The sequence below is a fragment of the Schistocerca gregaria genome, chromosome 4, assembly GCF_023897955.1.
Source record: "Schistocerca gregaria isolate iqSchGreg1 chromosome 4, iqSchGreg1.2, whole genome shotgun sequence".
Lineage (NCBI taxonomy): Eukaryota > Metazoa > Arthropoda > Insecta > Orthoptera > Acrididae > Schistocerca > Schistocerca gregaria.
Window position 1 is genome coordinate 566,904,390 of NC_064923.1, and position 24,346 is coordinate 566,928,735.

Below are 24,346 nucleotides of genomic sequence, written 5' to 3' on the forward strand. Positions count from 1 at the left end.
GCTCCGTCAGGGGTGCTTCCGCCAGGTTCGCTCTACCATTGATAATCTGGTGTCCCTCAGGTCTACCATCTGAACAGCATTTTCCAGACGCCAACACCTGGCTGCCGTCTTTTTTGACTTACGTAAAGCATACTACACGACCTGGCGACATCATATCCTTGCCAAATAGTATGAGCGGCGTATCTGGAGTCCGCTACAGATTATTTCACCCCCTCCCCTTCCCCAAGGGGGTCCACAATCTTCTGTGGATACGTGCGTAGCGAGCACGGGACCCGAACTCATGTGGCCCTCCTTTTCCGGGCTGCATAGCTTCCCTTTCCACATCCTTCCCCATCCCCATATTCACCCTCCCCCTGACCTCCGCCTCTTTCCTTCGCTTTCTCCCCCTCTGGGAGATGGACGCTCGAAAATATAACACATTCGTCGCTTTCTCTGCTTGCAAGTGAATGTCCTTCCTTTGCCCTCCTCTTTTCCTTACCTCTTCTCTCTACTCTTTTCTCCGCTACGGCGTTTGAGATCTCTTCTTTCCTTTTCCTTTCTTTGTTTTTTCCTCTTTCTCTTTTTTCCTCGCTGTGCATGTCTGAAGGCCGACCCATGCATTTCCATGCATAGCTGGTGACAGGGTAACGCGTTATTCCCCGCCCCAGGTAGACAGGTGGGACATGTACATACCCCCTGGTAACAGCCAGGCCCAGGGAGGGGTGATTACCCGAGCTGATACCTTCTGAAAGTGCCGATTGGTCCCTCCATCCATTTCTCGGGAGGTGTGACATGAGGTGTGAATAATCACCTAAGGCGGGAGTGCCCTCAGAGAGGGCCCCCACAAGGGAGGAGCGCGCCATTGGTGACGCTGGTACTCATGGGGATACTTCCGCAATGGTTTCATCTTCTATGTCTGCTCATAAGTTCAACGAGTCTCAGCCACACAGTTCTTCCATCGTTGCCACAGTTCCTTGTTGTTTCTCGGTCTGATGGTCACGACTTCTCCATGGCCAACTCTTTCATTATTCAGAAAGGTGTCGACGCAATTGAATTTCCTCTTCGGACAGTCCGTCGAGGGAGCGTATATAAACGTGAGAAATTTAAAGTGCGGTGCGCTTTCACCTGGACAGGGAAGGTGTGTAGCAGTGAAGCACGCAGCAATTTTTGTGCCTGGAGGGTACTGACTGTTTCTAACTAGGTGCCATTTCGTAATCTGGAACATTACTTTATAATTTTTTAGGGCATGCACATTGGTCGACACTTCCCAATAACAAATTACGGGACGTGAAAGCTCTTCCCTGTGTTTGGACCTCTTCCTCCCGAAAGCGTCGTCGGGAGGAGGTAATTTTAGCTAGACTACGGATAGGGCACTGTCTTTTTAGCCATCGACATCTGTTAAGCGGCGACCCTCCCCACTCTGTCCCCACTGCTCTCAGCTGTGGACGGTAAGACACCTTTCACTTGAGTACCCCTATTTTACTCCGTTACGCGCCCTTCTACAGCTGTCGTCTGATATATATTCCATTTTTAGCAGTTGACACGCGCTCAGCCGATCGCGTTCTCGAGTTTTAGTGCCAGTGAGATGTCAGTCATTTGAAGCTCTTTTTGGGGCAACCAATCCCTTCTATAGTAGTTTTTAAGCTTTCCTTCTGTTTTTAGTTTCTCCATTTTTTTGTTTCGTTCCCGTTGGTGCTGGTTTCCAGTTTCGTTTTTTCTTTTAGCTTTCCCTACGACACAGACGGGGCGCTAATGACCATAGCAGTTTTGCGCCCTAAAACCATAGCAAAAAGGTTATCAACTTCCTGTCTCTCTGTACTTTCCATGTCCAACAAGTCGGTGCCTCCCATGCCTTCTATTTCCCCGCCCCCCGTCGTCAGGAGAATGGCGTTTGGCAGGGCTCTGTATTGTCTTTTTTAGTAGCCATTAACGGCCTTGCAGCAACTGTTAAGGCCGTCCGTCTTCCCTTCTATGTATGTGGAGGACTTCAGCATTTCATATGGCTGTTCCAGGACGGGTGAAGCTGAGCGACGCCTACAGGGAGCCAATTCACAAGGCGCAGTCGTGTGCTCTAGCGTCTGGCTTCGTTTTCAGTCGTGAAGTCGTGTGTCGTGAACTTCTGTCGGCATTGTACTGTTCATCCCGAACCTGAAGTTTATCTTAATGACGATCCACTCACTGTAGTGGAGACGTATCGATTCTTAGGACTGGTTTCCGACACCCAACTGACTTGTCTACCTCACCTTCTCCAGTTTAATCAGGAGTGCTGGCAGCACATCAGTGCTCTGCGCTGCCTGACCAACTTCAACTGGGGTTCAGATAGCTCTACGCTGCTGCAGCTCTGCAAAGCCATTGTTCAATCCCGCCTTTACTAAGTGTCTGGTTTACGGTTTTGCGGCGCCCTCAGCGCTATTTACTCGACCCAGTGCACCACTGTCGCGTTCAACTAGCGACGGGAGCTTTTAAAAAATTTCCGGTGACCACGGTCCTGGTGGAGGCTGGAGTCCCTCCATTGCGGATCTGACATGCCTAAGTGCTCGCTATTTATGTTGCACAAATTCATAGCTCTCCTGAGCATCCAAATTACTGTCTTTTTTTCCACTTCCGGCAGTTCATCTCCTGCATTGACGGCCCAGGTCAGGGTACACGATTGCGTTTGGCGTGCGAGCCCCTCTCTCCAAACTGGATCTTTCCCTGTACGACCTACTTGAGGTCCATTCACGCATACTTCCGTGGTATGCACCTCGACCGAAGCTTTGTGTGGACCTTTTGCATCGCCCTAAGGACTCCGTTAACCCCACTGTCACTTCCTCTCAATTCTTGACTTGTACCAGGGCTCTGAAGTCGTTTACACAGACGGCTCGATGGCTTATGGTAATGTTGGCTTTGCCTACGTCCAGAGATCATATTGAACAGCATTCCTTGACCAATGGCTGCAGTGTATTCACTGCAGAACTTGGGGCCATACCTAGTGCACTTCAGTGCATCTGTTCCTATTCTGTCGGCAGCTGGTGGCCGATCGGTTCTGGCGCTAGTCCGGAACCGCGCGACCGCTATGGTCGCAGGTTTGAATCCTGCCTCGGGCATGGATGTGTGTGTTGTCCTTAGGTTAGTTAGGTTCAAGTAGTTCGAAGTTCTAGGGGACTTATGACCTCAGCAGTTGAGTCCCATAGTGGTCAGAGCCATTTTTTGTTCCTATTCTGGTGAGTCATTTCTTCTCTGTTCCATCTGAGTAGCTTACAAGCTGTCGACTAATGTTATCACCATCCTTTGGTAGAGAACATCCAGGAGTCCATCTCTGCCCTGGAACGGTCCAGTAGTTCAGTGGTGTTTGTGTGGACCCCAGGACAAGTCGGAATCCCAGGCAACGAACTTGAGATGCTGGCCAAACAGGCTACGAGCAAACCGTTTCTGAATATGGGCATCTCTGAAACTGACCTCCATTCTGTCTTAAGCTGCAAGGTTTTCTGGGTTTTACAGACAGGGGCATAACAGTATGCACAAAACTGCTTGTTATGGACACTGAATGTGTGGATGTCTTCCCTGTAGGTTTCTTGTAGGAAATAAGTTGTCCTTTCTCAGCTCTGCATTGGCCATACGTGGTTCACACATGGTTACCTCTCTAGCGACACTCTGTGTCACTGTGGCTCAGTCGTCCATCTCTTTCTGGACTGTACACTTTTAGCCGCTGTGCGCTGCACCCTACCTTCGGTGTTGGGCGACAATGCCTCAACATCAGCTTTAGTTTTAAGTTTTAATCGTAAGAGTGGGTTTTATCATTTAATCTGAGTTCTGTGTGTGTCCCTCTATGTAATCCACCCTAGGGCTTTTAGGGTGCAGATTTTAATGTGTTGCAGAATGGCTGGCTTCATTTTTATTCTCATGGTCAGCAAGTCATGGTAAAGTGCTTTCTTGTTTTTAATCTCTTCTCCCTGTTCCTCATGTCTGGTTTTCTTGTTCTGTTTTGTCCATTGTAGTGTTTGTTGTCCTCCTGTCGTTCTGGTTCATCCTTTCTTCTGTTGTACCGTATGTCTTCGTTTTCTATTTTCCCTTGGTCAATTGTTCTACTGGGAACAAGGGGCAGTGTCCTCGTAGTTTGGTCCCTTGCCCCCCCCCTCCCCCTCCTTAAACCAACCAACCAACCAACGTCACAGGTTCCGATTTTTTCTCTGGGCCTACATAAGACAGTCTTATCTGTGGGAGCTGCTCTTCAATATCATAGAAACTGAATCATTGAAGCTGTCGATTCAAATTGAGACTTGTTAGTTCATGTGTGGAAATAGATCACTGCTTCGGGGTTTCTTGAGCAACACATGTTCATGGTGAATTTATGGATAGTCTGTATGAACACACAACTTTCCTCTATCCAGAGATATGTGCAATGTTTCTGTAATACTCAAAACTTTTTCTGAGTAACCCTGTATTTAAAGAAATCACCATGATTGTTAGTGACATTTCATACCGCATGCTGTTGAACTACAGTAGGAAGAGGAACTAAAGTCATGTACCCTCCACTGTAAAACCTACTGAAATCATTATTTAGAAAGTGTAATTGAAACTAAAAAGTATATTCTCCATATTGTAAACGTGCTGAGAGAGCATTGGAAACTAGCGAACTGCTGGAGACTAGAAGCGGTACCTCTGATAGCTGCGGCGCCAGAGCGGTCAACCAGTTTTACTTTCCACCCATGAAGTGGTTTTTAGTCGCCTGTGAGGTAAGGCACTTCAGCCTCATTGTCTGCCTCAGGTATTTGAGGGGCACCAACTGGGGTCCCTGCACGGTGGTCCGGCCTGGCTGCTACATCTCTCACTAAAGGTTTTTCCCAACTAAAATTTTGTCTGTGGTGCTCTTCCTCTCAGCGTAACGGACCACTGCGTACCATGTTCTGGCAACCTCCAGCTGAGTTCAGGAAAGAGTGGCCGGCCCACCTTACTGCCTCTCACTCCTCTCATACTTGTATCTGTCTTTTGTATCTGCTGCATCTGGGCTCCCCACGATTTTCGTTTCCTATCCTTCACCTGAGGATTGCGCTTGGTTCGATACAAAGAGGATGAAGTGATTGACGACTTTGCACAGTGGTCCTTTTAACTCCAAAAACAACCAAAGTAACAAGTGTAGCGGAAGTAGTAGCGGAGGTAACAAGTCACGAGACAACGAATCACACACAAATGGCGGTAGTACCTGTTATTAAAGGTATAAAAGGGCAGTGCATTGTTGGAGCTGTTACTTCCAATCAGGTGATTCGTGTGCACAGGTTTCAGACATGATTATGGCGGCACGGTGGGAATTCAGACTTTCTACGCGGAATCGTAGTTAGTGAGATGCCTGGGATATTCCTTTTCGGAAATCGATAAGGAAATCTGTTTAGATCCGCAGTGGCAATTGTGCGGTGAATACCATGTTTCAGGCGTTACCTCTCACCATAGACAACGAAACGGCCAAAGTTCTCCACTTCACAGATCAGCGGTGTTTGCTTAGTTATCAGTGCTAACAGACAAGCAACAGTGCGTGAAAGAACCTCAGAATTCTATGTGGGATGTACGACGGAAGTACCAGTTACGACAGTGCAGAGAAAGGGCTGTGACGACAGACGAACGAAGCGAGTTCCTTTGCTAACATCGCCTGCAGCGCTACTCTGGGCTCGTGAACATAACGGCTGGATCCGAGACGCCTAGAAAACCGTGACCTACTCGGATTAGTCCAGATTTCAGTTCGTAAGAGCTGTGTGTGATGGAATCAACAAGGCACTGTGAAAGCTGGTGGTGGCTCCATAATGGTGCGAGCTGCATTTACATGGAATGGACTACATTCTCTGACCTAACTGAACCGATCATTGACTACAAATGGCAATGTTCAGCTACGTGGAGAAAATTTGCAGCAATTCATGGACTTTGTTTCCAAACAACGATGTCATGTCACCGGGCCGCAATTGTTTGTTATTTGAGACAATCTTGACAATTCGAGCGAATGATTTGTCCACGCAGAGCGCCCGATATTAATAGCATCAACATAATGGACAGGTCAGTTCGTGCGCAAAATCTTGCAATGTCAACTTCTTCGTAGTTACACGGCTGTAGAGACCATGGCTCAATATTTCTATGTGGGACTTTGAAACTACTTGTGTCCGTGTCACATAGGTGATGCATTACACCGGGCAAACGGAGATCAGATACGATATTAGGTCTTCCATGACATTTGTCAACTCACTGTAGGAAGTTAATGTAGTGTGGTGAGAGATACTCGATCTTAATTGGTTGATACAAATGCTTGGTATGCGAACACGTGTGGAGAAGATTCCGCTCGAAAAACGAACCCTCGTTAGCGGCGGACACAGCGAACTGCCATAGATAGTCTCTGAGTCGTATATCAAAAACGATCGTCTGGCCTTTGGTCCTGACCATTCACCGTAAACAATTAGCAAATCAGTATTGTTGTAAAGGGGGTGTAAGTACCATAATTTCCTTACAATTTATATACACTCCTGGAAACGGAAAAAGAACACATTGACACCGGTGTGTCAGACCCACCACACTTGCTCCGGACACTGCGAGAGGGCTGTACAAGCAATGATCACACGCACGGCACAGCGGACACACCAGGAACCGCGGTGTTGGCCGTCGAATGGCGCTAGCTGCGCAGCATTTGTGCACCGCCGCCGTCAGTGTCAGCCAGTTTGCCGTGGCATACGGAGCTCCATCGCAGTCTTCAACACTGCTAGCATGCCGCGACAGCGTGGACGTGAACCGTATGTGCAGTTGACGGACTTTGAGCGAGGGCGTATAGTGGGCATGCGGGAGGCCGGGTGGACGTACCACCGAATTGCTCAACACGTGGAGCGTGAGGTCTCCACAGTACATCGATGTTGTCGCCAGTGGTCGGCGGAAGGTGCACGTGTCCGTCGACCTGGGACCGGACCGCAGCGACGCACGGATGCACGCCAAGACCGTAGGATCCTACGCAGTGCCGTAGGGGACCGCACCGCCACTTCCCAGCAAATTAGGGACACTGTAGCTCCTGGGGTATCGGCGAGGACCATTCGCAACCGTCTCCATGAACATCGTGCAGCCCGCCTCCAGTAGTGTCGCGACAGGCATGAATGGAGTGACGAATGGAGACGTCATCTTCAGCGATGAGAGTCGCTTCTGCCTTGGTGCCAATGAGGGTCGTATGCGTGTTTGGCGCCGTGCAGGTGAGCGCCACAAGCATGACTGCATACGACCGAGGCACTCAGGGCCAACACCCGGCATCATGGTGTGGGGAGCGATCTCCTACACTGCCCGTACACCTCTGGTGATCGTCGAGGGGACACTGAATAGTGCACGGTACATCCAAACCGTCATCGAACCCATCGTTCTACCATTCCTTGACAGGCAAAGGAACTTGCTGTTCCAACAGGACAATGCACGTCCGCATGTATCCCGTGCCACCCAACGTGCTCTAGAAGGTGTAAGTCAACTACCCTGGCGAGCAAGATCTCCGGATCTGTCCCCCTTTGAGCATGTTTGGGACTGGATGAAGCGTCGTCTCACGCGGTCTGCACGTGCAGCACGAACGCTGGTCCAACTGAGGCGCCAGGTGGAAATGGCATGGCAAGCCGTTCCACAGGACTACATCCAGCATCTCTACGATCGTCTCCATGGGAGAATAGCAGCCTGCATTGCTGTGAAAGGTGGATATACACTGTACTAGTGCCGACATTGTGCATGCTCTGTTGCCTGTGTCTATGTGCCTGTGGTTCTGTCAGTGTGATCATGTGATGTATCTGACCCCAGGAATGTGTCAATAAAGTTTCCCCTTCCTGGGACAATGAATTCACGGTGTATTTATTTCAATTTCCAGGTGCGTATGTTTATTCCGTGTTAGGACCTGGTAGCGACCTTGGCAATTTAAGTTACACCTGCTGTAAGCAGGATTGAGTGTATCCATTGTGCGACAGGGCACAGTATTGAACGTATAAACTGGGAGCACTTGGAAGCATTACAAAGCAGATGTGTGCAATGGATTTCGCAGTTGTCGAAATGTGTCTACTAGCGCATTTGACATTTAGAACCCGCAATGCTAATCTCAAAATACACACTGTCGCAATATGACTATTCGGAATTGTATTCACTATGCTGGAGCCATCTGCTGCCCTAAAGTGGTATCTTAGATTGCCAAGAGGCTTTAGATATCGTCCCATATAAGCGGATTCTAATCAAATTGAATGCTTACGGAGAACCGCTTCAACTGTGCTGCTGAATTCCCGATTTCCTCTCCGAAAGGTCACGGTTCGTAATAGCTGCATCTACTACGCAGAAACAAATGACCAATTTGTTCACAAGGAGAAGAGCGAATTCTGGGAGGAGTGCGAGGAGCGGAATAAGGAACACTCTCAGCACATTTTCTGCTCAAGGGTGAAGGGTAGAGCAGGGTGAACAGTCTGCGCCAACGTAATGTGCTGCAGGCAACACACGTTCCCATACAATTCGTGCCTAAGGCAGCGCTGACAGTGTCATCTATTAGCCACCGTCGTAACCGCTGTCAACCGCAACGTTTCTCATCTTTACGAAAGAAGAAACTGAGACCAGTGTAACAAGTTCGCAAGATTCGTGGGATAGAAGTAGACAATTTAATGTTCAATGTTAGTACTTCTGGCTACTAATTCTATATCAGTTCAGACATTACAGAATTAGACGCAGTAGTAAAACTCGCATTTTGACAACAAAACACAGTAAAATTTTGAGCGTTTATCCACTTTCGTTATGCTGAATTGTACGTTCACATAAATCATTCATTAAATTCTTCGTTCGTGAATGATGCATTATTGCTGCTACTGTCAGATTCAGCAGTAACGATATAATTTCGTCTTTCGCGAGTTCGGCGGGACCGCCCCACCTCCAGTAATTCTCCAGTTGCTAGGCCTTCTCGCAGTATCTTTTAAAATCATCAGCAGTTTGACGAAATGGATTCAATTACAATCTTAACCAGATTATTTTTGGACATGTTCCCTGACATGATTCCCTTCGTAAGCAACCGTCTTACTTTCGCCGAAGCCATTTCTATCGCACTCAAATCAGAAACACTTGATGGCAAAGGAACAATTGGATGGCCTCTCTCTTTTTGCCATTTCGTAGATAAGACTTCACAGATCTGTTCTTGGATTACAGGGTATACAGCCTACTTCTCATGCTCTAATAACAGGCAACACGCCTCTGTTGCAGCCATTGCAACATCCTCGCTTTGGTACGATATATATGGATGTTACACCCCATCTGTCATGGTGTTGTCCATCGCACTGACTTTCTTTGGAGGAAGAATTTGGAAGAACCATATTTTCAAACCATCTTCAAAAGTTTACAGTTTGACCATAGTAATCACTTTTTGTGTATTTAGACCAGAATTTTTGGAACTCCCTGACGAACAACTACATCAGTCCGACACTTCCAATAAGAAGTCCTATAGAGGAGATTCCTCTCCATAACATCATGCATCTAACATTTACCAACCGTCATATTACTGCCTATCCAAGTTAAATTTAGATAAAATATTTCTGTGGTTACTTCCCGAATATTTCACTTCGGCCTTAATAATGTTGCACTACGCACCTCTTATTCTGCACTTTTCCGTGTAAATGCCATGGATAACAAAACATTCCGTATCGGTGTAATAACCCGAGTCCACCCAATTCGTCGAGTAAACGAAGTTTTTCGCAAACTGAGAGAAATCTTCAGCGCCATGTAGAAGTCTCAGGTTTTGTTTAAAGACAATCCTGTCGAAGTTATTTAACTAGAAGTTCCCAGATCTTGGTCTCAGCAAAACAGAATTTAAAAAAAAAACAAAGTAGAACAAAATTTATGCAGAATGTTACGCCAAAAGTAACAAGGCAGGTCCCAACGGAAAGGATCGTATTTTTTAACCAGTTGCACAGTAGTGTGTTACGGTTCATGTGATCATGCCACAATTGACAATAGTAGCAGTCCTTAGAACAGATCAAATAGGGCGACCACAGCCGTGAATCTGCATCTTGGAAAATAGAAGACCTCTTCAGCTGAGCGAATCCTTTTTCACTGGACTCAGTCCGATACTCCACTGGGCAGTTGAACATCTGATAAGTCATAACCGTTTAACCATTTGATGGTATTCAAATACTCAGTTACTGTGAACAGAAATGCTGCTGTTCATAAGCACCTCCAGGGTTTCAGAAGACTATGAAAACTGAGACGTACAGAAAATACCGCAAGTGGTCAGTGTCCCTCCAATCCTTTAACTCACAGGTGCTCAGTACTGAGGCCACTTGTGACAAGCAATCCATACGACTAATATGCACTTCAGTTAAGTGTCCGGCAGAGGGTTCACTGAACCACATTCAACCTATTTCTCTACCGTTCCACTCGCGAACAGCTCGCTAGAGAAACGAACACTTCAATCTGTCCGTGTGAGTTCTGATTTCTCTTTACTATTTTTCTATGTACGCGGACGTCAATGAAATATTTTCGCATACGGAGGAGAAAGTAGGTGATGGAAATTTCGTGAAAAGTCTGTCGCAGCAAAAACCACCTGTTTTGATGATTGCCGTCCCAACTCCCATATCACATACGGGACATCATCATTGATTTCGAGATAGACAAAACGAGCTGCCCTTGAAACGTTTTCGATGTTCGCAGTCAGCCGCATATTAGGTGGATACCGCACCACACAGCATTGCTCCAGGAGAGAACGAACAAACGTACTGTAAGCAGACACTTTAGTAGGCCTGTTGCATTTTCCAAGTGTTCTGCCAATAAAACGCAGTGTTCGGTTTGCTTTCCGCCCAACATTGACAGTTACAAATTAACTCGTAATCGTAATCCCTAAGTATTTAGTTGCATTTACAGCAGTGAGATTGGTGATTCATCGTGTAACCGAAACTAAACGAACTCCTGTGAATGACCTCACGCTTTACACTATTTAAACGGCCATTTTAAGCTGAATATAGATCTTTTCTGAATCATTTTGCAATCGGTTTTGGTCTGAAGAGTTCAGAACACGGCAGATGAGAGCCTCATCTGAAAGCAGTCTGAGAGCTGCTCACTTCCTCTCCTAAATCGTTTCTCTTAGGAACGGCGGAAGACCTGTAGCACGTTCTTTAGAAACGGCACACACTTTTTATTGACTTTCCGTCAGTTACTACAAACAGTCAGCTTCGTCAGGGAATCACGAATCCAATTGTACAGCTGAGACGATAGTCCACGCAATTTTATCAGGCGTCGCACGCCAAATACGAAATTGCCCAGGGTGGCTTTGAAATGTTTGGCTATGTGCAGCCGTGAACTAATTACACAGTATGGAACGGCTGAAATGTCTAAATGTTAAGGCATGTCTGTCCTAGGGCGACTAAGCCACGCAATGTATTAGAAATAGGTTTGAGATGTTTGTCATCTGATGGGTCTGTTACCGGTATGTCTTAGTTCTCGTGCACTTTGCATTCACTTGTAACCCTCTAGCTTTAACATGTTTCATACATTCCATTTGCACTCCTGTGTATTAAGATTCGTGGAAATTTATGTACAGGTATCATGGGTTTTCCGCTTTTGGCATGTAGTACGAGACGTCCCCTTGAAGAACTTTATGAATGTGCTGATAAACGCCTTACGTTATTTGATTTTCAAACAGCTGAGCAGAACTGAACTTACTCAGACATTTCTCTCTTTACTTATTCTGATCAACTTTGTAAATTGACACACAATATTTTTAGCGCAACGCAATCTGACTTTCACTAATCCCTACAAAAGAATGGCCGTGACTAACAATAATCTATACCTTTCATGAATCACTTACCTCACAAATATCTTCGTTACTCTGACTACTGAAATACAGCGTGAGCTAATACTGCCAGCTGAATAAGATTATAACTACCGAAGTCACTAAGTGCTGATAGGCATAGTTAGCAAATGAAAGATTTTGATAACGAACAAACAATGTATTTACCTTAATAGTGATCAAGTCATATTATATCAGTTCATGACATCCAGTCTTACAAATTTCGTTTTTCTGATGGACACACGTCCAGATCATCCGCTCTCAAAACTCTACCATCTCTGTCCCCACATCCACCACTGCTGGCGGCTCACCTCCAACTGCGCAACGCTACGCGCTGTTCACATCCAACTGCCCAACACTACAATAGCAGCAATGCAAACCAGCCACAGACTGCACCCAGCACAGCCAGTGATTTTCGTACGGAGCGCTAAGTGGCGTTACGAACATAACTTAAACAGCCTACTTACCGTAGAAGTCGCACGACACTGGACGTTTGTACAGTGGAACTCACTATTTCTGGTCATCGTAGACATCGAAACGATTTCGCTGTATCTTGTATTTCCAGGTTATGAATACACCGCTGCCACACGCCCTGAAAGACGACCACGTCGAAGTGGAGGTTTTTTACTGCGGCCTTAATTTTACCGATAATTACCTGAGACTGGGCATCATCAGAAGCGAGGCCTTTCCAGTCGTCATGGGAAGCGAGTGTTGCGGGATAGTCAGGCGAGTGGGTGCTGCAGTGGACGATCTCGAGGTAAGAGGGCTGTGACTTACGAGAATGACGTGCTCCATGTATACTCAGAGCGCTGAGGTATCGCGCTGGCTGCGGCAGGCGGGCCGGAAGGTGCTGTGCCTGTGGCTGCAGGGCGGGCTGTTCCGTCGCGTGGTGCAGGTTCCGCGCGGCCACTGCTTCGCGCTGCCCGCCAGCGCCACCCTCAAGCACGCCGCCGCGCTCGGCCTAGACTGCCTCGTCGCCTACCTCTGCCTGTTCGACCTGGGCAGGCTACGCAAGGCGGGCGTCGTCTTCATGCAGTCTCTCGCAGGTACAGTGAGGCAGCCGTTAAGTGCTAGCAGCAAGTTGCGGTACGTGCCTATAGGTCGTACACCGCAGAACATCGATAAACTGGAAAAGCAGTACTACTAAACCCTACACCCAGCATCCGTTGCAGGCTGCCTGCCTGACATCCAGGGCAAAAAAAAGCTTTTCAAAGTTTCGCGTGGCTATTTTTTCAATTAAAATTGTCATACTATACTCATTAAGACCTGAGTCGAAACAAGGCCGCCGGAGTAGACAACATTCCATTGGAACTACTGACGGCCTTGGGAGAGCCAGTCCTGACCAAACTCTACCATCTGGTGAGCAAGATGTATGAGACAGGCGAAATACCCTCAGACTTCAGGAAGAATGTAATAATTCCATTCCCAAAGAAAGCAGGTGTGACAGATGTGAAAATTACCGAAGTATCAGTTTAATAAGTCACAGCTGTAAAATACTAACGCGAGTTCTTTACAGACGAATGGAAAAACTGGTAGAAGCCGACCTCGGGGAAGATCAGTTTGGATTCCGTAGAAATGTTGGAACACGTGAGGCAATGCTGACCCTACGGCTTATCTTAGAAGCTAGATTAAGAAAAGGCAAACCTACGTTTCTAGCATTTGTAGACTTAGAGAAAGCTTTTGACAATGTTGACTGGAATACTCTCTTTCAAATTCTAAAGGTGGCAGGGGTAAAATACAGGGAGCGAAAGGCTATTTACAATTGATACAGAAACCAGATGGCCGTTATAAGAGTCGCGGGGTATGAAAGGGAAGCAGTGATTGGGGAGTGAGACAGGGTTTTAGCCTATCCCCGATGTTATTCAGTCTGTATATTGAGCAAGCAGTAAAGGAAACAAAAGACAAATTCGTAGTAGGAATTAAAATCCATGGAGTAGAAATAAAAACTTTAAGGTTCGCCGATGACATCGTAATTCTGTCAGAGACAGCAAAGGACTTGGAAGAGCAGTTGAACAGAATAGTGTCTTGAAAGGAGGATATAAGATGACCATCAACAAAAGCAAAACGAGGATAATGGAATGTAGTCGAATTAAGTCGGGTGATGCTGAGGGAATTAGATTAGGAAGTGAGACACTTAAAGTAGTAAAGGAGTTTTGCTATTTGGGGAGCAAAATAACTGATGATAGTCGAAGTAGAGAGGATATAAAATGTAGACTGGCAATGGCAAGGAAAGCGTTTCGGAAGAAGAGAAATTTGTTAACATCGAGTATAGATTTACGTGTCTGGATGTCATTTCTGAAAGTATTTGTATGGAGTGTAGCCATGCATGGAAGTGAAACATGGACGATAAATAGTTTGGACAAGAACAGAATAGAAGCTTTCGAAATGTGGTACTACAGAAGAATGCTGAAGATTAAATGGGTAGATCACATAACTAATGAAGTATTGAATCGGATTGGGGAGAAAAGAAGTTTGTGGCACAACTTGACCAGAAGAAGGGATCGGTTGGCAGGACATGTTCCGAGGCATCAAGAGATCAGCAATTTAGTATTGGAGGGCAGCGTGGAGGGTAAAAATCGTAAAGGGAGACCAAGAGATGACTACACTAAGTAGATTCAGAAGGACGTAGGTTGTAGTAGGTACTGGGAGATGAAGAAGCTTGCACAGGATAGAGTAGCATGGAGACCTGCATCAAACCAGTTTCAGGACTGAAGACCACAACAACAACAACCACCCTTTCAGTACCGAGTGTCCCTGACTGAAACTTTTAATGATCCCTGCCTTTACGATGAAATCACTGATGCTATGGCAAGACGGAGTACACAGAGGGATCTCTACGAATGAACTGGACAATAGCAGTCACAGCGTTCAAAGCAACAATAGGCGTGAAGCTGTGCTCCGTGACCAACATGTCCTTTTCTTTCACTTAAAATTTCCGGGCTGACAGGCCGTCGTCGAAGTATAAAACTCTACCCAGACGTTTCGTCTCAGACGGCGGGAGACATCCTCGCAGGCACAGCAGCGAACTGCGAAGAGAACTCGAGGAAGCGCTGATTATATAGGGCGCCACTGTCCATCACGTGGCGTCGGCTGTGAGACTCTATCTGGTAATGCCAACATTCTCGATTGAAAGTAATAGATCGTCACGCTTGCGGTGCAACGCTGACATCCAAATTTCATCCAATTTAAAACCTTAGTCTTTCCTGTTAAAATTATTACGGTGTTCATCAATCTCGATAGCCTCTCTATATATGTGTGCATAATAATGCTAGGTTTTTGATATGACACACGTATCGCTGAATTTTATTTCGTGATCGCTTTTCTAGTAAACATGTTACGCTACGTCATGGTCGAGTTTTATACTTCGACCACGGCCTATCAGCCCGGAAGTTTAAGCGGAGACAATACTGGCAGTGAAAGCTTACATTGTATGATCATGCCCCTTTTTTTTCTGACCGTATTGCGATCATTGACAGTGAAAATAAATCTAGTGTTACTGTAGCGTAAATCTATCACTACTGTTAAGTAGCTTCGAAATGGGCCCATTGGAGCAATATGTACCTTTAGTATAAATTTATATTTTGGGATCATCTGATTTCCGTACTGTAAGACCTTCGGTACACACACCATCAGATTGACTTGTCGCTCTAACGTACGCAAGTGTCAGCAATATGTCTCGTGGTCTTATCGTGGAGTGTTTATCTTCTGCCGTTAGGTCAGACGATAGAAATGCCACTTGCACCTACTTTAAACACAACTTGATAAATTTTCACACATTTATTAAAATAATAAAAAGCATAGACGTTAAGTAACTAGTTTCTGGATGCTATTTACAATTGACAATCTGAAGTTCCTTTCGTCTTGGTACGTTAACCTTATTCTCATATCTCTGATACTTGACAAGTGTCTATACATTTATCTTCATGGCTATGTACAGGAATACGATAATCTTACTAGGCACAGACTGATACTTGACTATAGTCTGGTACAGACAAATGCAGACTCGTACAGACTGGTGAAAACTCTGATCGGAGGTCTGTACACTCGTTATAATACCTCGTGCGTTCATGTATCACTGCGTGAGTGTGATCCGTGAGGAGAAAAGGTTCTAAGTTAGCAGCAATCACATTGGCTGCATTAGATAATACGTGGATCTGCGGAAGCAGAATTTGGTCCGTCTCTAAGGCAGCGCCATCTCGTAGTGCGGAGATGGACGAGCGCTGTGCCTGCACTGTTGTGCTTAGGGGGGCGCTCTCTAGAGGGAAAGTTGTGTATCCGCTGACTACGTGGAACTATGTACACAACAGATCATTTTTGCGTATTTAGCACTATAATTTATGACCTCATGGAAGTTGAGGTATGGGATTAGGTCTACGAAAAATGCGAAATTAGTCAAATACATTTCATGAAAAGATTGCCAATGGAAGTTGTATGACCCTGTAGTTCCAATGTGGAACCACAAACTTCTAACGATGGATTGTTCGATATTTGCCAGTTTCTTAATGTATTCGTTGCTTACTACAATAAAGATCAGTTTTGTGCAAATTTTTAAAACGGTTTCATATTTTTGGGACTCAAAGTATTAAAAGGTTAACACACTGATGCGTTTTATCATCGGAAACAATGGCCTTCCCGCGTGACGACGCGCAAATAGCCGGATTTTATTCACTCAGTAGTAGATGACCACTTAGCGACTCCCAGCAAAGAACACAAAATTTCAAACCTTTACTAAACATTTTTGCTGATCCCCTCCCAATAATAAAATCAAAAAGGTTATAGCTTACATTTTTGCTGTTACTGTAGGCATACTTCAATATCAGGCATGACGGATTAATTACTCGTTCGACTATTAGCAACCCAGTTGGCAGACAGTGTCAAGACATCACTGTATCTACAAAATTACTGTTCCATGCATAGTTCGGGAAATAGGAAGTAACAAACGTTTAGATGCGTGAAAAAATAGCTTTTCTTAAAATTGCACCCAAATTATTCAGACTACATTCATCCATACTTCATGACAGCAATTAACGACTCTCAAAAAATTTAACTCCTAATTTCAAAACTTTTCTAAGCCTTTCCTCACTTACAGGTTTCGTTAAATATTTAACGCCCAAACTCATCTGTAATTACGTTGAAACTGCTGTATACGTGGGAGGTAGAATCGTCAAGGAATCGAGGGTAAAACCTAAAACAGAAAAGTCTGCTTATCTTCAAATGCAAAACATTCATCTATACTAATAATGAAATTTTAAAGCTCGTGTGTATGAACACAATGACCTCCAAAACTGCAAGATGACTTCTCATGGGGTTTCCACAGATAACAGCGTCGCCTAGTAATATGTGGGCTTTATTTAATTAAAATCGAAACACAGAGAAACAAATACCATAATTTAAAGTTCTAAAATCGTCTCCTCGGTTTAGTAGTTCGGATGTTTAATCCCAGCATAGTATTCTTCTTTCGTAATATGTTAATGAATTAACAGGTGGAGGTAGTTGTTTCTTAGCTCAGTGACTTATCTATTTTCCGAAGTTTACGCCAATAAACAGAATTTAGCACCACAAGCTAAGAGCGAATTTACCTGGCTAGTATCTACGTATGTACTGATTCCGCCTTGTGTATTACAAAGATGTTTTGCTTCCTTCGATAAATTTTTTATTCTTTGCTAGGAAAACAAATTCGAGTTTGATTTATAAATCGGGTGTCTACTAATTAAATTTTCGTTTTGTATGCGAATATAATTGCCTAAAAAACTGTCCAGTCCTTTTGAAAAAACCAGAGTGGCTAAAGGACTGAAGACTGTGGTTTCAGCAATCCGAAGAAGGTAACGAGACTTACTGTGCTGCCATAATCAGGCTTCCTCGCTCTACAGGAACTCCTGCCAAAAGCGAGGCGCAATATAGCTCTGATCCCAAGTGTCAAGAATTATCTCGCTCCTCAGAACCCTTCTCAGTTACTTCTGTCCAACGTACCTTCATAAAAGCGGAAATTATGAAGAGGCGGCAAAGTAGTTTTAAAAGCCTGAACTCTGTCAATTTGCCATTTAGCTTTAAACGTGTAAAATTTACGGTGAAGTTATGACCACACGCACAGCTCAATTCCAGGCGTTCAGTTTTGTGTACGTGGATCTTATCAGCTGCCTTTCATACGTCGAGTTATACGTGCCTCCCCCGCGTTAGTGAAGCAAAACAACTTTTCCTTCACGTCACCAATCACACGACTGAAGCTACAAATATTCATATGCGTGAAGTGTCGGGCACAGCTACAAACAGCCGGAAAACGCGGGTTTTCTCAGCTAGGTGGAAATAAAACCAGCAGAATCCGTAAAATTAAAAGTGGACCACAAATACCAACAGAAAAGACTAAACTGACTACAGATACTAAAATATAGTGGAGTGTAAATAGAAATGAGTCTGTCCCAATAGCTAACCGAAATTCGACACAATCATGGATCATAAGAATTGGCTAAAACACGTAACACTCAAAGCAACGCAATATGAAACAGCCAATATGAGACATTTAAAACTCACAGCACTTGTTGGTAAAATCGAGCTGAAGACAACGCAGAAAATCATTGAGATAACTACTACAGGATGAAATAATTTTAAATTGTGGAAGGCTTTATAACTCAAATACTATAGTCCAGTGCACAAAGTAACGGGCGAATAATGCAACGAAACAGAATTGCAAGCCAGGAATATCAATCACCTCCACAAGAAACACGAACTAGCAAACAGCTATCAAATAGTTCCAGGTCGTGTCTGTTTTCCTTTGTCTGGCAGATAAATGCCAGTGCTACAATTTTCGTCTCCCCCCTCCAAATCAAAACCAACAGGATCAAGAATAGAAGAGAAAATATTGTCCATTTTTTCGTAGTATAAAACTAGGGCCAAGACAGAACAATTAGGGCCTGAAAACAACATAAGCACTAGCCGCACATTCTGTCTTAAGTAGCACTGAGACGAAAAGAGCCTCCTAGCCTGCACTTTAGTGTCGTGTAGGTTATACCAGAAACGACAGGTGGTTGGAATTCCTGTAGATACTGTTCCTCCAGTAGTGTCACAGGGAATTTTACGGTCGCAAGTTATCGAAACGGACTTCAGTTGAGCCAAACAAAAATGTCAGAAAGTTGTCGACTTTAGTTTACATACTCATACACCAAACACTTACACATAAGACATACTTTGTTTTTATGGTGCACTGAATTCTTTGTTCACTCATCAGGAGGTACATTTGCCTGTTACATCCTATTGCTCATTAATTCATATAGCCTCACTTACCCTCTTTCTTACCCGACTTATTAAAATTTATCGAATTTAGGCATTTTCATTGTTTTGGCTGATTATCTATATATTTATTTTTAAAGTGACGCGTTAATTTATCCGTTGTGGTGGGGTCGTCATGTACCCTCTCGGTTGTAGCCCCCTGACAACACAGGGATCGTACTGCCGATACTTGAGCTGCACCCTCCTCACGTCGGCCAAGGAGTAGATGCACGTCTCCTTGGGGGCATCAGGACTCCCAGCAACGGTCATCCTGCCACGTGGCCCTTGCTGAGGCTGGGTGGCGCCCGTGGGGAGGGCCCCTGGTCGGAGTGGGTGGAATCAGGGCGGACGTTTCGCAGGTGAAACGTCAACGTGTATCAGGTCGATCTGCGGCCGAGTCTTTCAAAAAGAAAGGTACTGTCTCTAGTTCTGGTTCTCCTGCCGTTTCCCCCTTGGCCACTCCCTGGGAGGAAGGACAGGCCCACCGGCTTGGGGCGAAGTACTTACCCCGCTATTTAGTCTGTTCTCGGACCGATGGGGGGGACATTAGCCACCTCCAAGCCCACGTTCTTTGTCCAGCACGTCGAGGACATCTTCGGGGAAATCGAGCCTCTCAGTAAAATGCGTTCGGGGTCCGTTCTTATAAAGACCACCTCCGCCACACAGTCGGCGGCGCTCCAGGCATGCGACTGACTAGGGGACATCCCAGTGTCCATTGTCACGTATCTGGCACTGAATAGGACGCAGGGGGTTATTTTTCATCGGGACCTCCTGCTGCAATCTGATGAGCTCAGGACCAACATGGAGCGCCGAGGCGTGCATTTCGCCTGGCGAGTCCAGCGCGGCCCCAAAGACCGTCGCATCGACACCGGGGCCCTTCTCCTCGACTTCGAGGGGGACGTTCTCCTGGAGAAGGTAAAGGTGATGTGCTACCGGTGCGACCTTACATCCCGCCTCCAATGCGCTGCTTTCGGTGTTTGCACTTCGTGCACGTGTAGGAAGGGTGTGAGGCTGAGCCCCTTTGTGGCGATTGTGGACGTCCTCTTCATGAGGAACATACATGCACCCCACCACCTCGGTGCATCAATTGTCCTGGCCTCCACTTGCCTAGATCATTAGACTGCCCCGCAAATCAGAAGATTCAACAATTAAATACTTTGGACCATCTCTCATTCTGAGGCCAGGAAGAAGTATGACCGCCTCCATCCCGTGACGCTGACAACTTTGTTTGCCTCAGTCATGTCCACTCCTTCCACAGTATCCTCACCCCTATCCTGTCCCCCCCTCCACCTCCTCACCCCATCTGGGGTCTATGCCTCCCCCTCCAAAATCCCTCCCTCCCAAAGCCGCCTCCCTCGCGGCCCCTGCCCCTCTGCCCAGGGGCCACCCTTCCTCCTCCCCCTCCGCCGCCTGAGAAGCGATCCTCTTCTCAGGTGTCCATCGGGGAAACGTTCCGGACCCCGGCTTCCGAGGTCTGGCGTTCCAAAACAGACCGCACGCGTGAGGACCTTCTTCGGGTCCAGCCCACCATCCCCGTGCCTCATCGGACTTCCAAGAAGGCCTCCAAGAAGTCTTTATCCCCCTCTCCCCCCAGCGTGTTTCGTCTGATGCTCCATCCGTGAGTTGCTGCTCCCGGCCGTCCTAAGTTTCGCCGGGATGCTCTGCTGCCAGGCGCTCTGCTGGTCGCCGTCGGCGAATGATGCTGCCCCTGCTACGCATCCCAGGAATGCGGCCGCAGCTGGCGACGACTCGATGGAACAGGATCCACCTCCCGCCGGTTAGAGTTGTTTCCTCGAAACCTGGTCCTCCACGGCTGTCGAGGTGACCAGCTCTTCACCCTTTTAGCTCATGACTCCCAAAAAATTTGATACTCTCCATACAATACCACTAAAATTAACGGCCGTAACAAAACACCTGAATCAACATAATACTCCGTGGTGGGTGAAAATGTCATAACTATCACATGGCGCCAAGCTTTACTTAAACAAGTATATTAGCTGATATGTTATAAGCAAATATTCAATTCTGGCACACTAAATGTCTTACCGGGATCTAAAATTAGGTGTGCTAAGTTACCATAGCTCAGTACGTTAATGATCTTATCCCTACACGTAGAAGGTACGTCTATAGATAGGTGTTTTCTGTTCAGGGAAATGGGTAACATCCTTCATTGGCGTCACATAAAATATGTGAAGGCCAGACATCGGAGAAGGGATGTCGCTCGAACAGTTCGTAATATGGGAGAACTGGTGACATACGAGGCACAAGAAACTCATAACGATTAAAGCCTCCCACTAGAAGTTAAGGACGTCACTTTGGTCCTCTCGCAGAAAAGCTATAGAGCCTTGAGCGGCATCTGCATTGATTGCGCTTGCATCCCACGGCTACTGGAGAGGAGAAATCCCTCTTGGCACACCTTAAACTCGTCAGTGGATCCTGTGGCCAGCCATGTCTCTACTGGAGACTAGCCAGACTTCACCACTGCCAGATTCACTGAAAAAACCTCGCTTAAGCCTATTGTTGGGTAAAAGTCGACTGCACCAGTGTCTAAGGGAAAGCATGTTTACCAGTTAGAGTAGTTTTGTTTGGATGAACACGTTTCCTCATGGTGCAAATGGGTTAAACAAGAACACAATTTGTTTCCATTGGCTGAACTTTGTTCCCCGTCTGAAATGTGGACTATAGCGTAGAACATTCCCAGTTTTCGTATAAAACTATGCAGTCTCACCAGTTTCGTTAGACCATCTGACGAGCACAAGCAGTCATTTTCGCTCAGCAGTAAGTGGATTCTACTTCTGGAGTAAGTCGTAATCAGCCCTAATTTGCTGTATGCTTCAGTAACACAGTCCTCCAGTAGAAAGCAACCGTAACGCCACCGTTCTCAGATCCGTAATACATGAAGCTTTGTAGTGGCGCTTTGTAGACGCTTTGTAGTACTGGCGTAAGAGCAGATAGTCCAGTGCGTGCAACGCCCAACAGCTGACTCGTACTAGTTCTATTTCTGCACCTGCTATGTACTGCGGCACGGTGACACTCTGCTGCATATATGGAGAGAGCCTTAAGTCATCAGAATCCTTGAAACACGTCAACACACTCAATTTCTGGCGTACGTTGTCTTGACGGATCATTACCACAGGTCTTAGCTGAAGATGCAACGAAATCAGCAATGCTTCAGCCATCCTACATGCAATGAATACTACTAGATTTAATGGACTAATTTCAGTAGTTAACTCACACCGTGCAGATAGAGGGGACAAGGCTTCGTTTTCCCCAGGAGAGGGCTCCTGCTTTCCGAACCTCACTCGAACCACACGCACTCAAAATTTTTCCCTGTTCTCGAAATAAGTTAATTGCCCTTGTCATCCACAACATATGGAACGTCTTCCTTTTTGGTGTCCCCTCCGTGTCGATACAGTGTTCCTTTTTTGGGAGAACCTTCCGTTGTGTGGTTCCGCCGTCGCCCTCCTTCAACCTGTGCATGTTCTAAATGTCCTAACGATATTCTCAATTCAGTGTTATGTGTAAGTTACGTCTGGTGACAGTGTCACAGCTGCTGACGACTCTCGCCACGTTACAAGCAACTCTTTTGGTGGTTTGATGATATTGATCATAAATGGACTAACGACCACGCTGTTGATTCCCTCGTAAACCGCATTGTCTTCGTCGTTAGTGATCAAACGCGTTAACGTCTAGAGCCCTGCTGACAGCCATTACCAGGTCTGACTTCATTCCGGTTACGTGACTCGCTTATATGCTACATGTAGGACGACTGCTCCCTTTATAAAACAGTTATCCACAGTGCACTTCCTCATTGTCTAAGTATCGATCAAAAACTTTCCGTTCAAAGGACGTACTATCCAGAGTTGGTGTACCAGTCAAGCAGAATCTCCTGAGCATTGGCAATCATCGCACCAAAACACCATGTTGAAAAAGCCCGTTTGGTAAAACACCTTGCCCTGAAGTTTGAAGTCCTTAGCTGCCCGCTTAACATCCCCATCCTACAGTGATTATCGATCACTAAAGGCCTCTTTTTGGGGGACCAAAAGCGTGAGAATAAGAGACAGCACGGTGGATGCTCGAGCGTCTCCACTTGAACTGGGTAACTTGCGCGTTACATTTTCTACATGTGGATGTGCGTAATCATGAAGCAGCGCACTTGCTGCAGTTTTCCCGGAATTCCCACCATAAGTGCAAGCCGTCATTCGTCCTGCGCTCCCCAGTAATGGCGACACCTGGTTCCTTGAAATTAATAGGCAATGGGCTCTCGTAATCAAAGAATAGGATGAGAATCATCTTTCCAGCGAGTCTTCGTTGTGCCATCGTGGTCCATGGACCATGGAACTACGGCTAGCATGTATTTCCTGTTGCAATAATTTACCAACAGCCGTATGTATTGTAGAAATTTATTTTACAAACTTATTATGTGCTACCAGTTTCGGCATTACATTGATACCATCTTCAGGTCCCACACGTCATAGCCGTAAAATCGCTATACGCGAAAGGAGCCATACAACTGGATCCGTGAATCAGAACGATATGCAAAAGCTCTTGGTGCTCAGGCGACACACTCTACAGTCTGTGTCGCCTAGCCACCAAGAGCTGTTGCATAATGATTTGATTCACAGATCCAGTTATATGGCTCCTTCCGTGTACAGCGATTTTACGGCTATGACTTGGGGGGCCTGAAGATGGCATCAGTGTAATGCCGAAACTGGTAACGCAAAAGTTTATAAAATTTCTGCAATACATAGGCTGTTAGTAAATTATTACATCAAGAAATTTCCAGTGAGTGGCTTGCTCTTAAACTCGTTGGGATGAAGGGACGATGGACGACACCGCTGCATCGTCAGCGCTTTAGACTGATTCACAATGGGAACCAGCTTTCGCCGCCTGCAAAAATGCACTCAAGGAACCTGTTGGGTTCAAAATTTAAACATTTGGCGCGTCAGGCACACAGCTCTATAGTTTGCTTTTTGTCATTCAATGCCCGGCGTATCCACAGGCCGCAGACATTATGGCATCATAACATCTGATGGGTACAGTGTTGCACGCTACCGAAGCTGATGTAAAAATCCTTTGCTAGCGCACGAATGGTTATGCGTCGGTCAACCCTAATCGCTCTATCAACCGTCCGCTTCTTTTAGGTATAGGAGGAGGCTGACCACCCATTTCGGCTGGCGACTTACGTGGAACTGTGACAAGCATGGAACTTTGCGCACCATTCCACAACAGTGTTTTCAGACACGCAGTGCGCCAGACATTCTTAATTCTCTGATGGATGTCTACTGGTGTTTGTCCTTCGGCAGCCAATAACAGAATAAATGT

General features: G+C 46.0%; 1 protein-coding gene across 1 annotated transcript in view; it reads left to right on the plus strand.

Annotated features, from left to right (window-relative positions):
- Positions 1-24,346, plus strand: part of LOC126266891 (synaptic vesicle membrane protein VAT-1 homolog) — a 63,976-nt gene that overhangs the window by 20,814 nt on the left and 18,816 nt on the right. The window contains exons 4-5 of the mRNA XM_049971557.1: positions 12,324-12,515; positions 12,594-12,804. Coding sequence (XP_049827514.1) covers positions 12,324-12,515; positions 12,594-12,804 — 403 coding nt within the window. The remainder of the gene's footprint in view (positions 1-12,323; positions 12,516-12,593; positions 12,805-24,346) is intronic.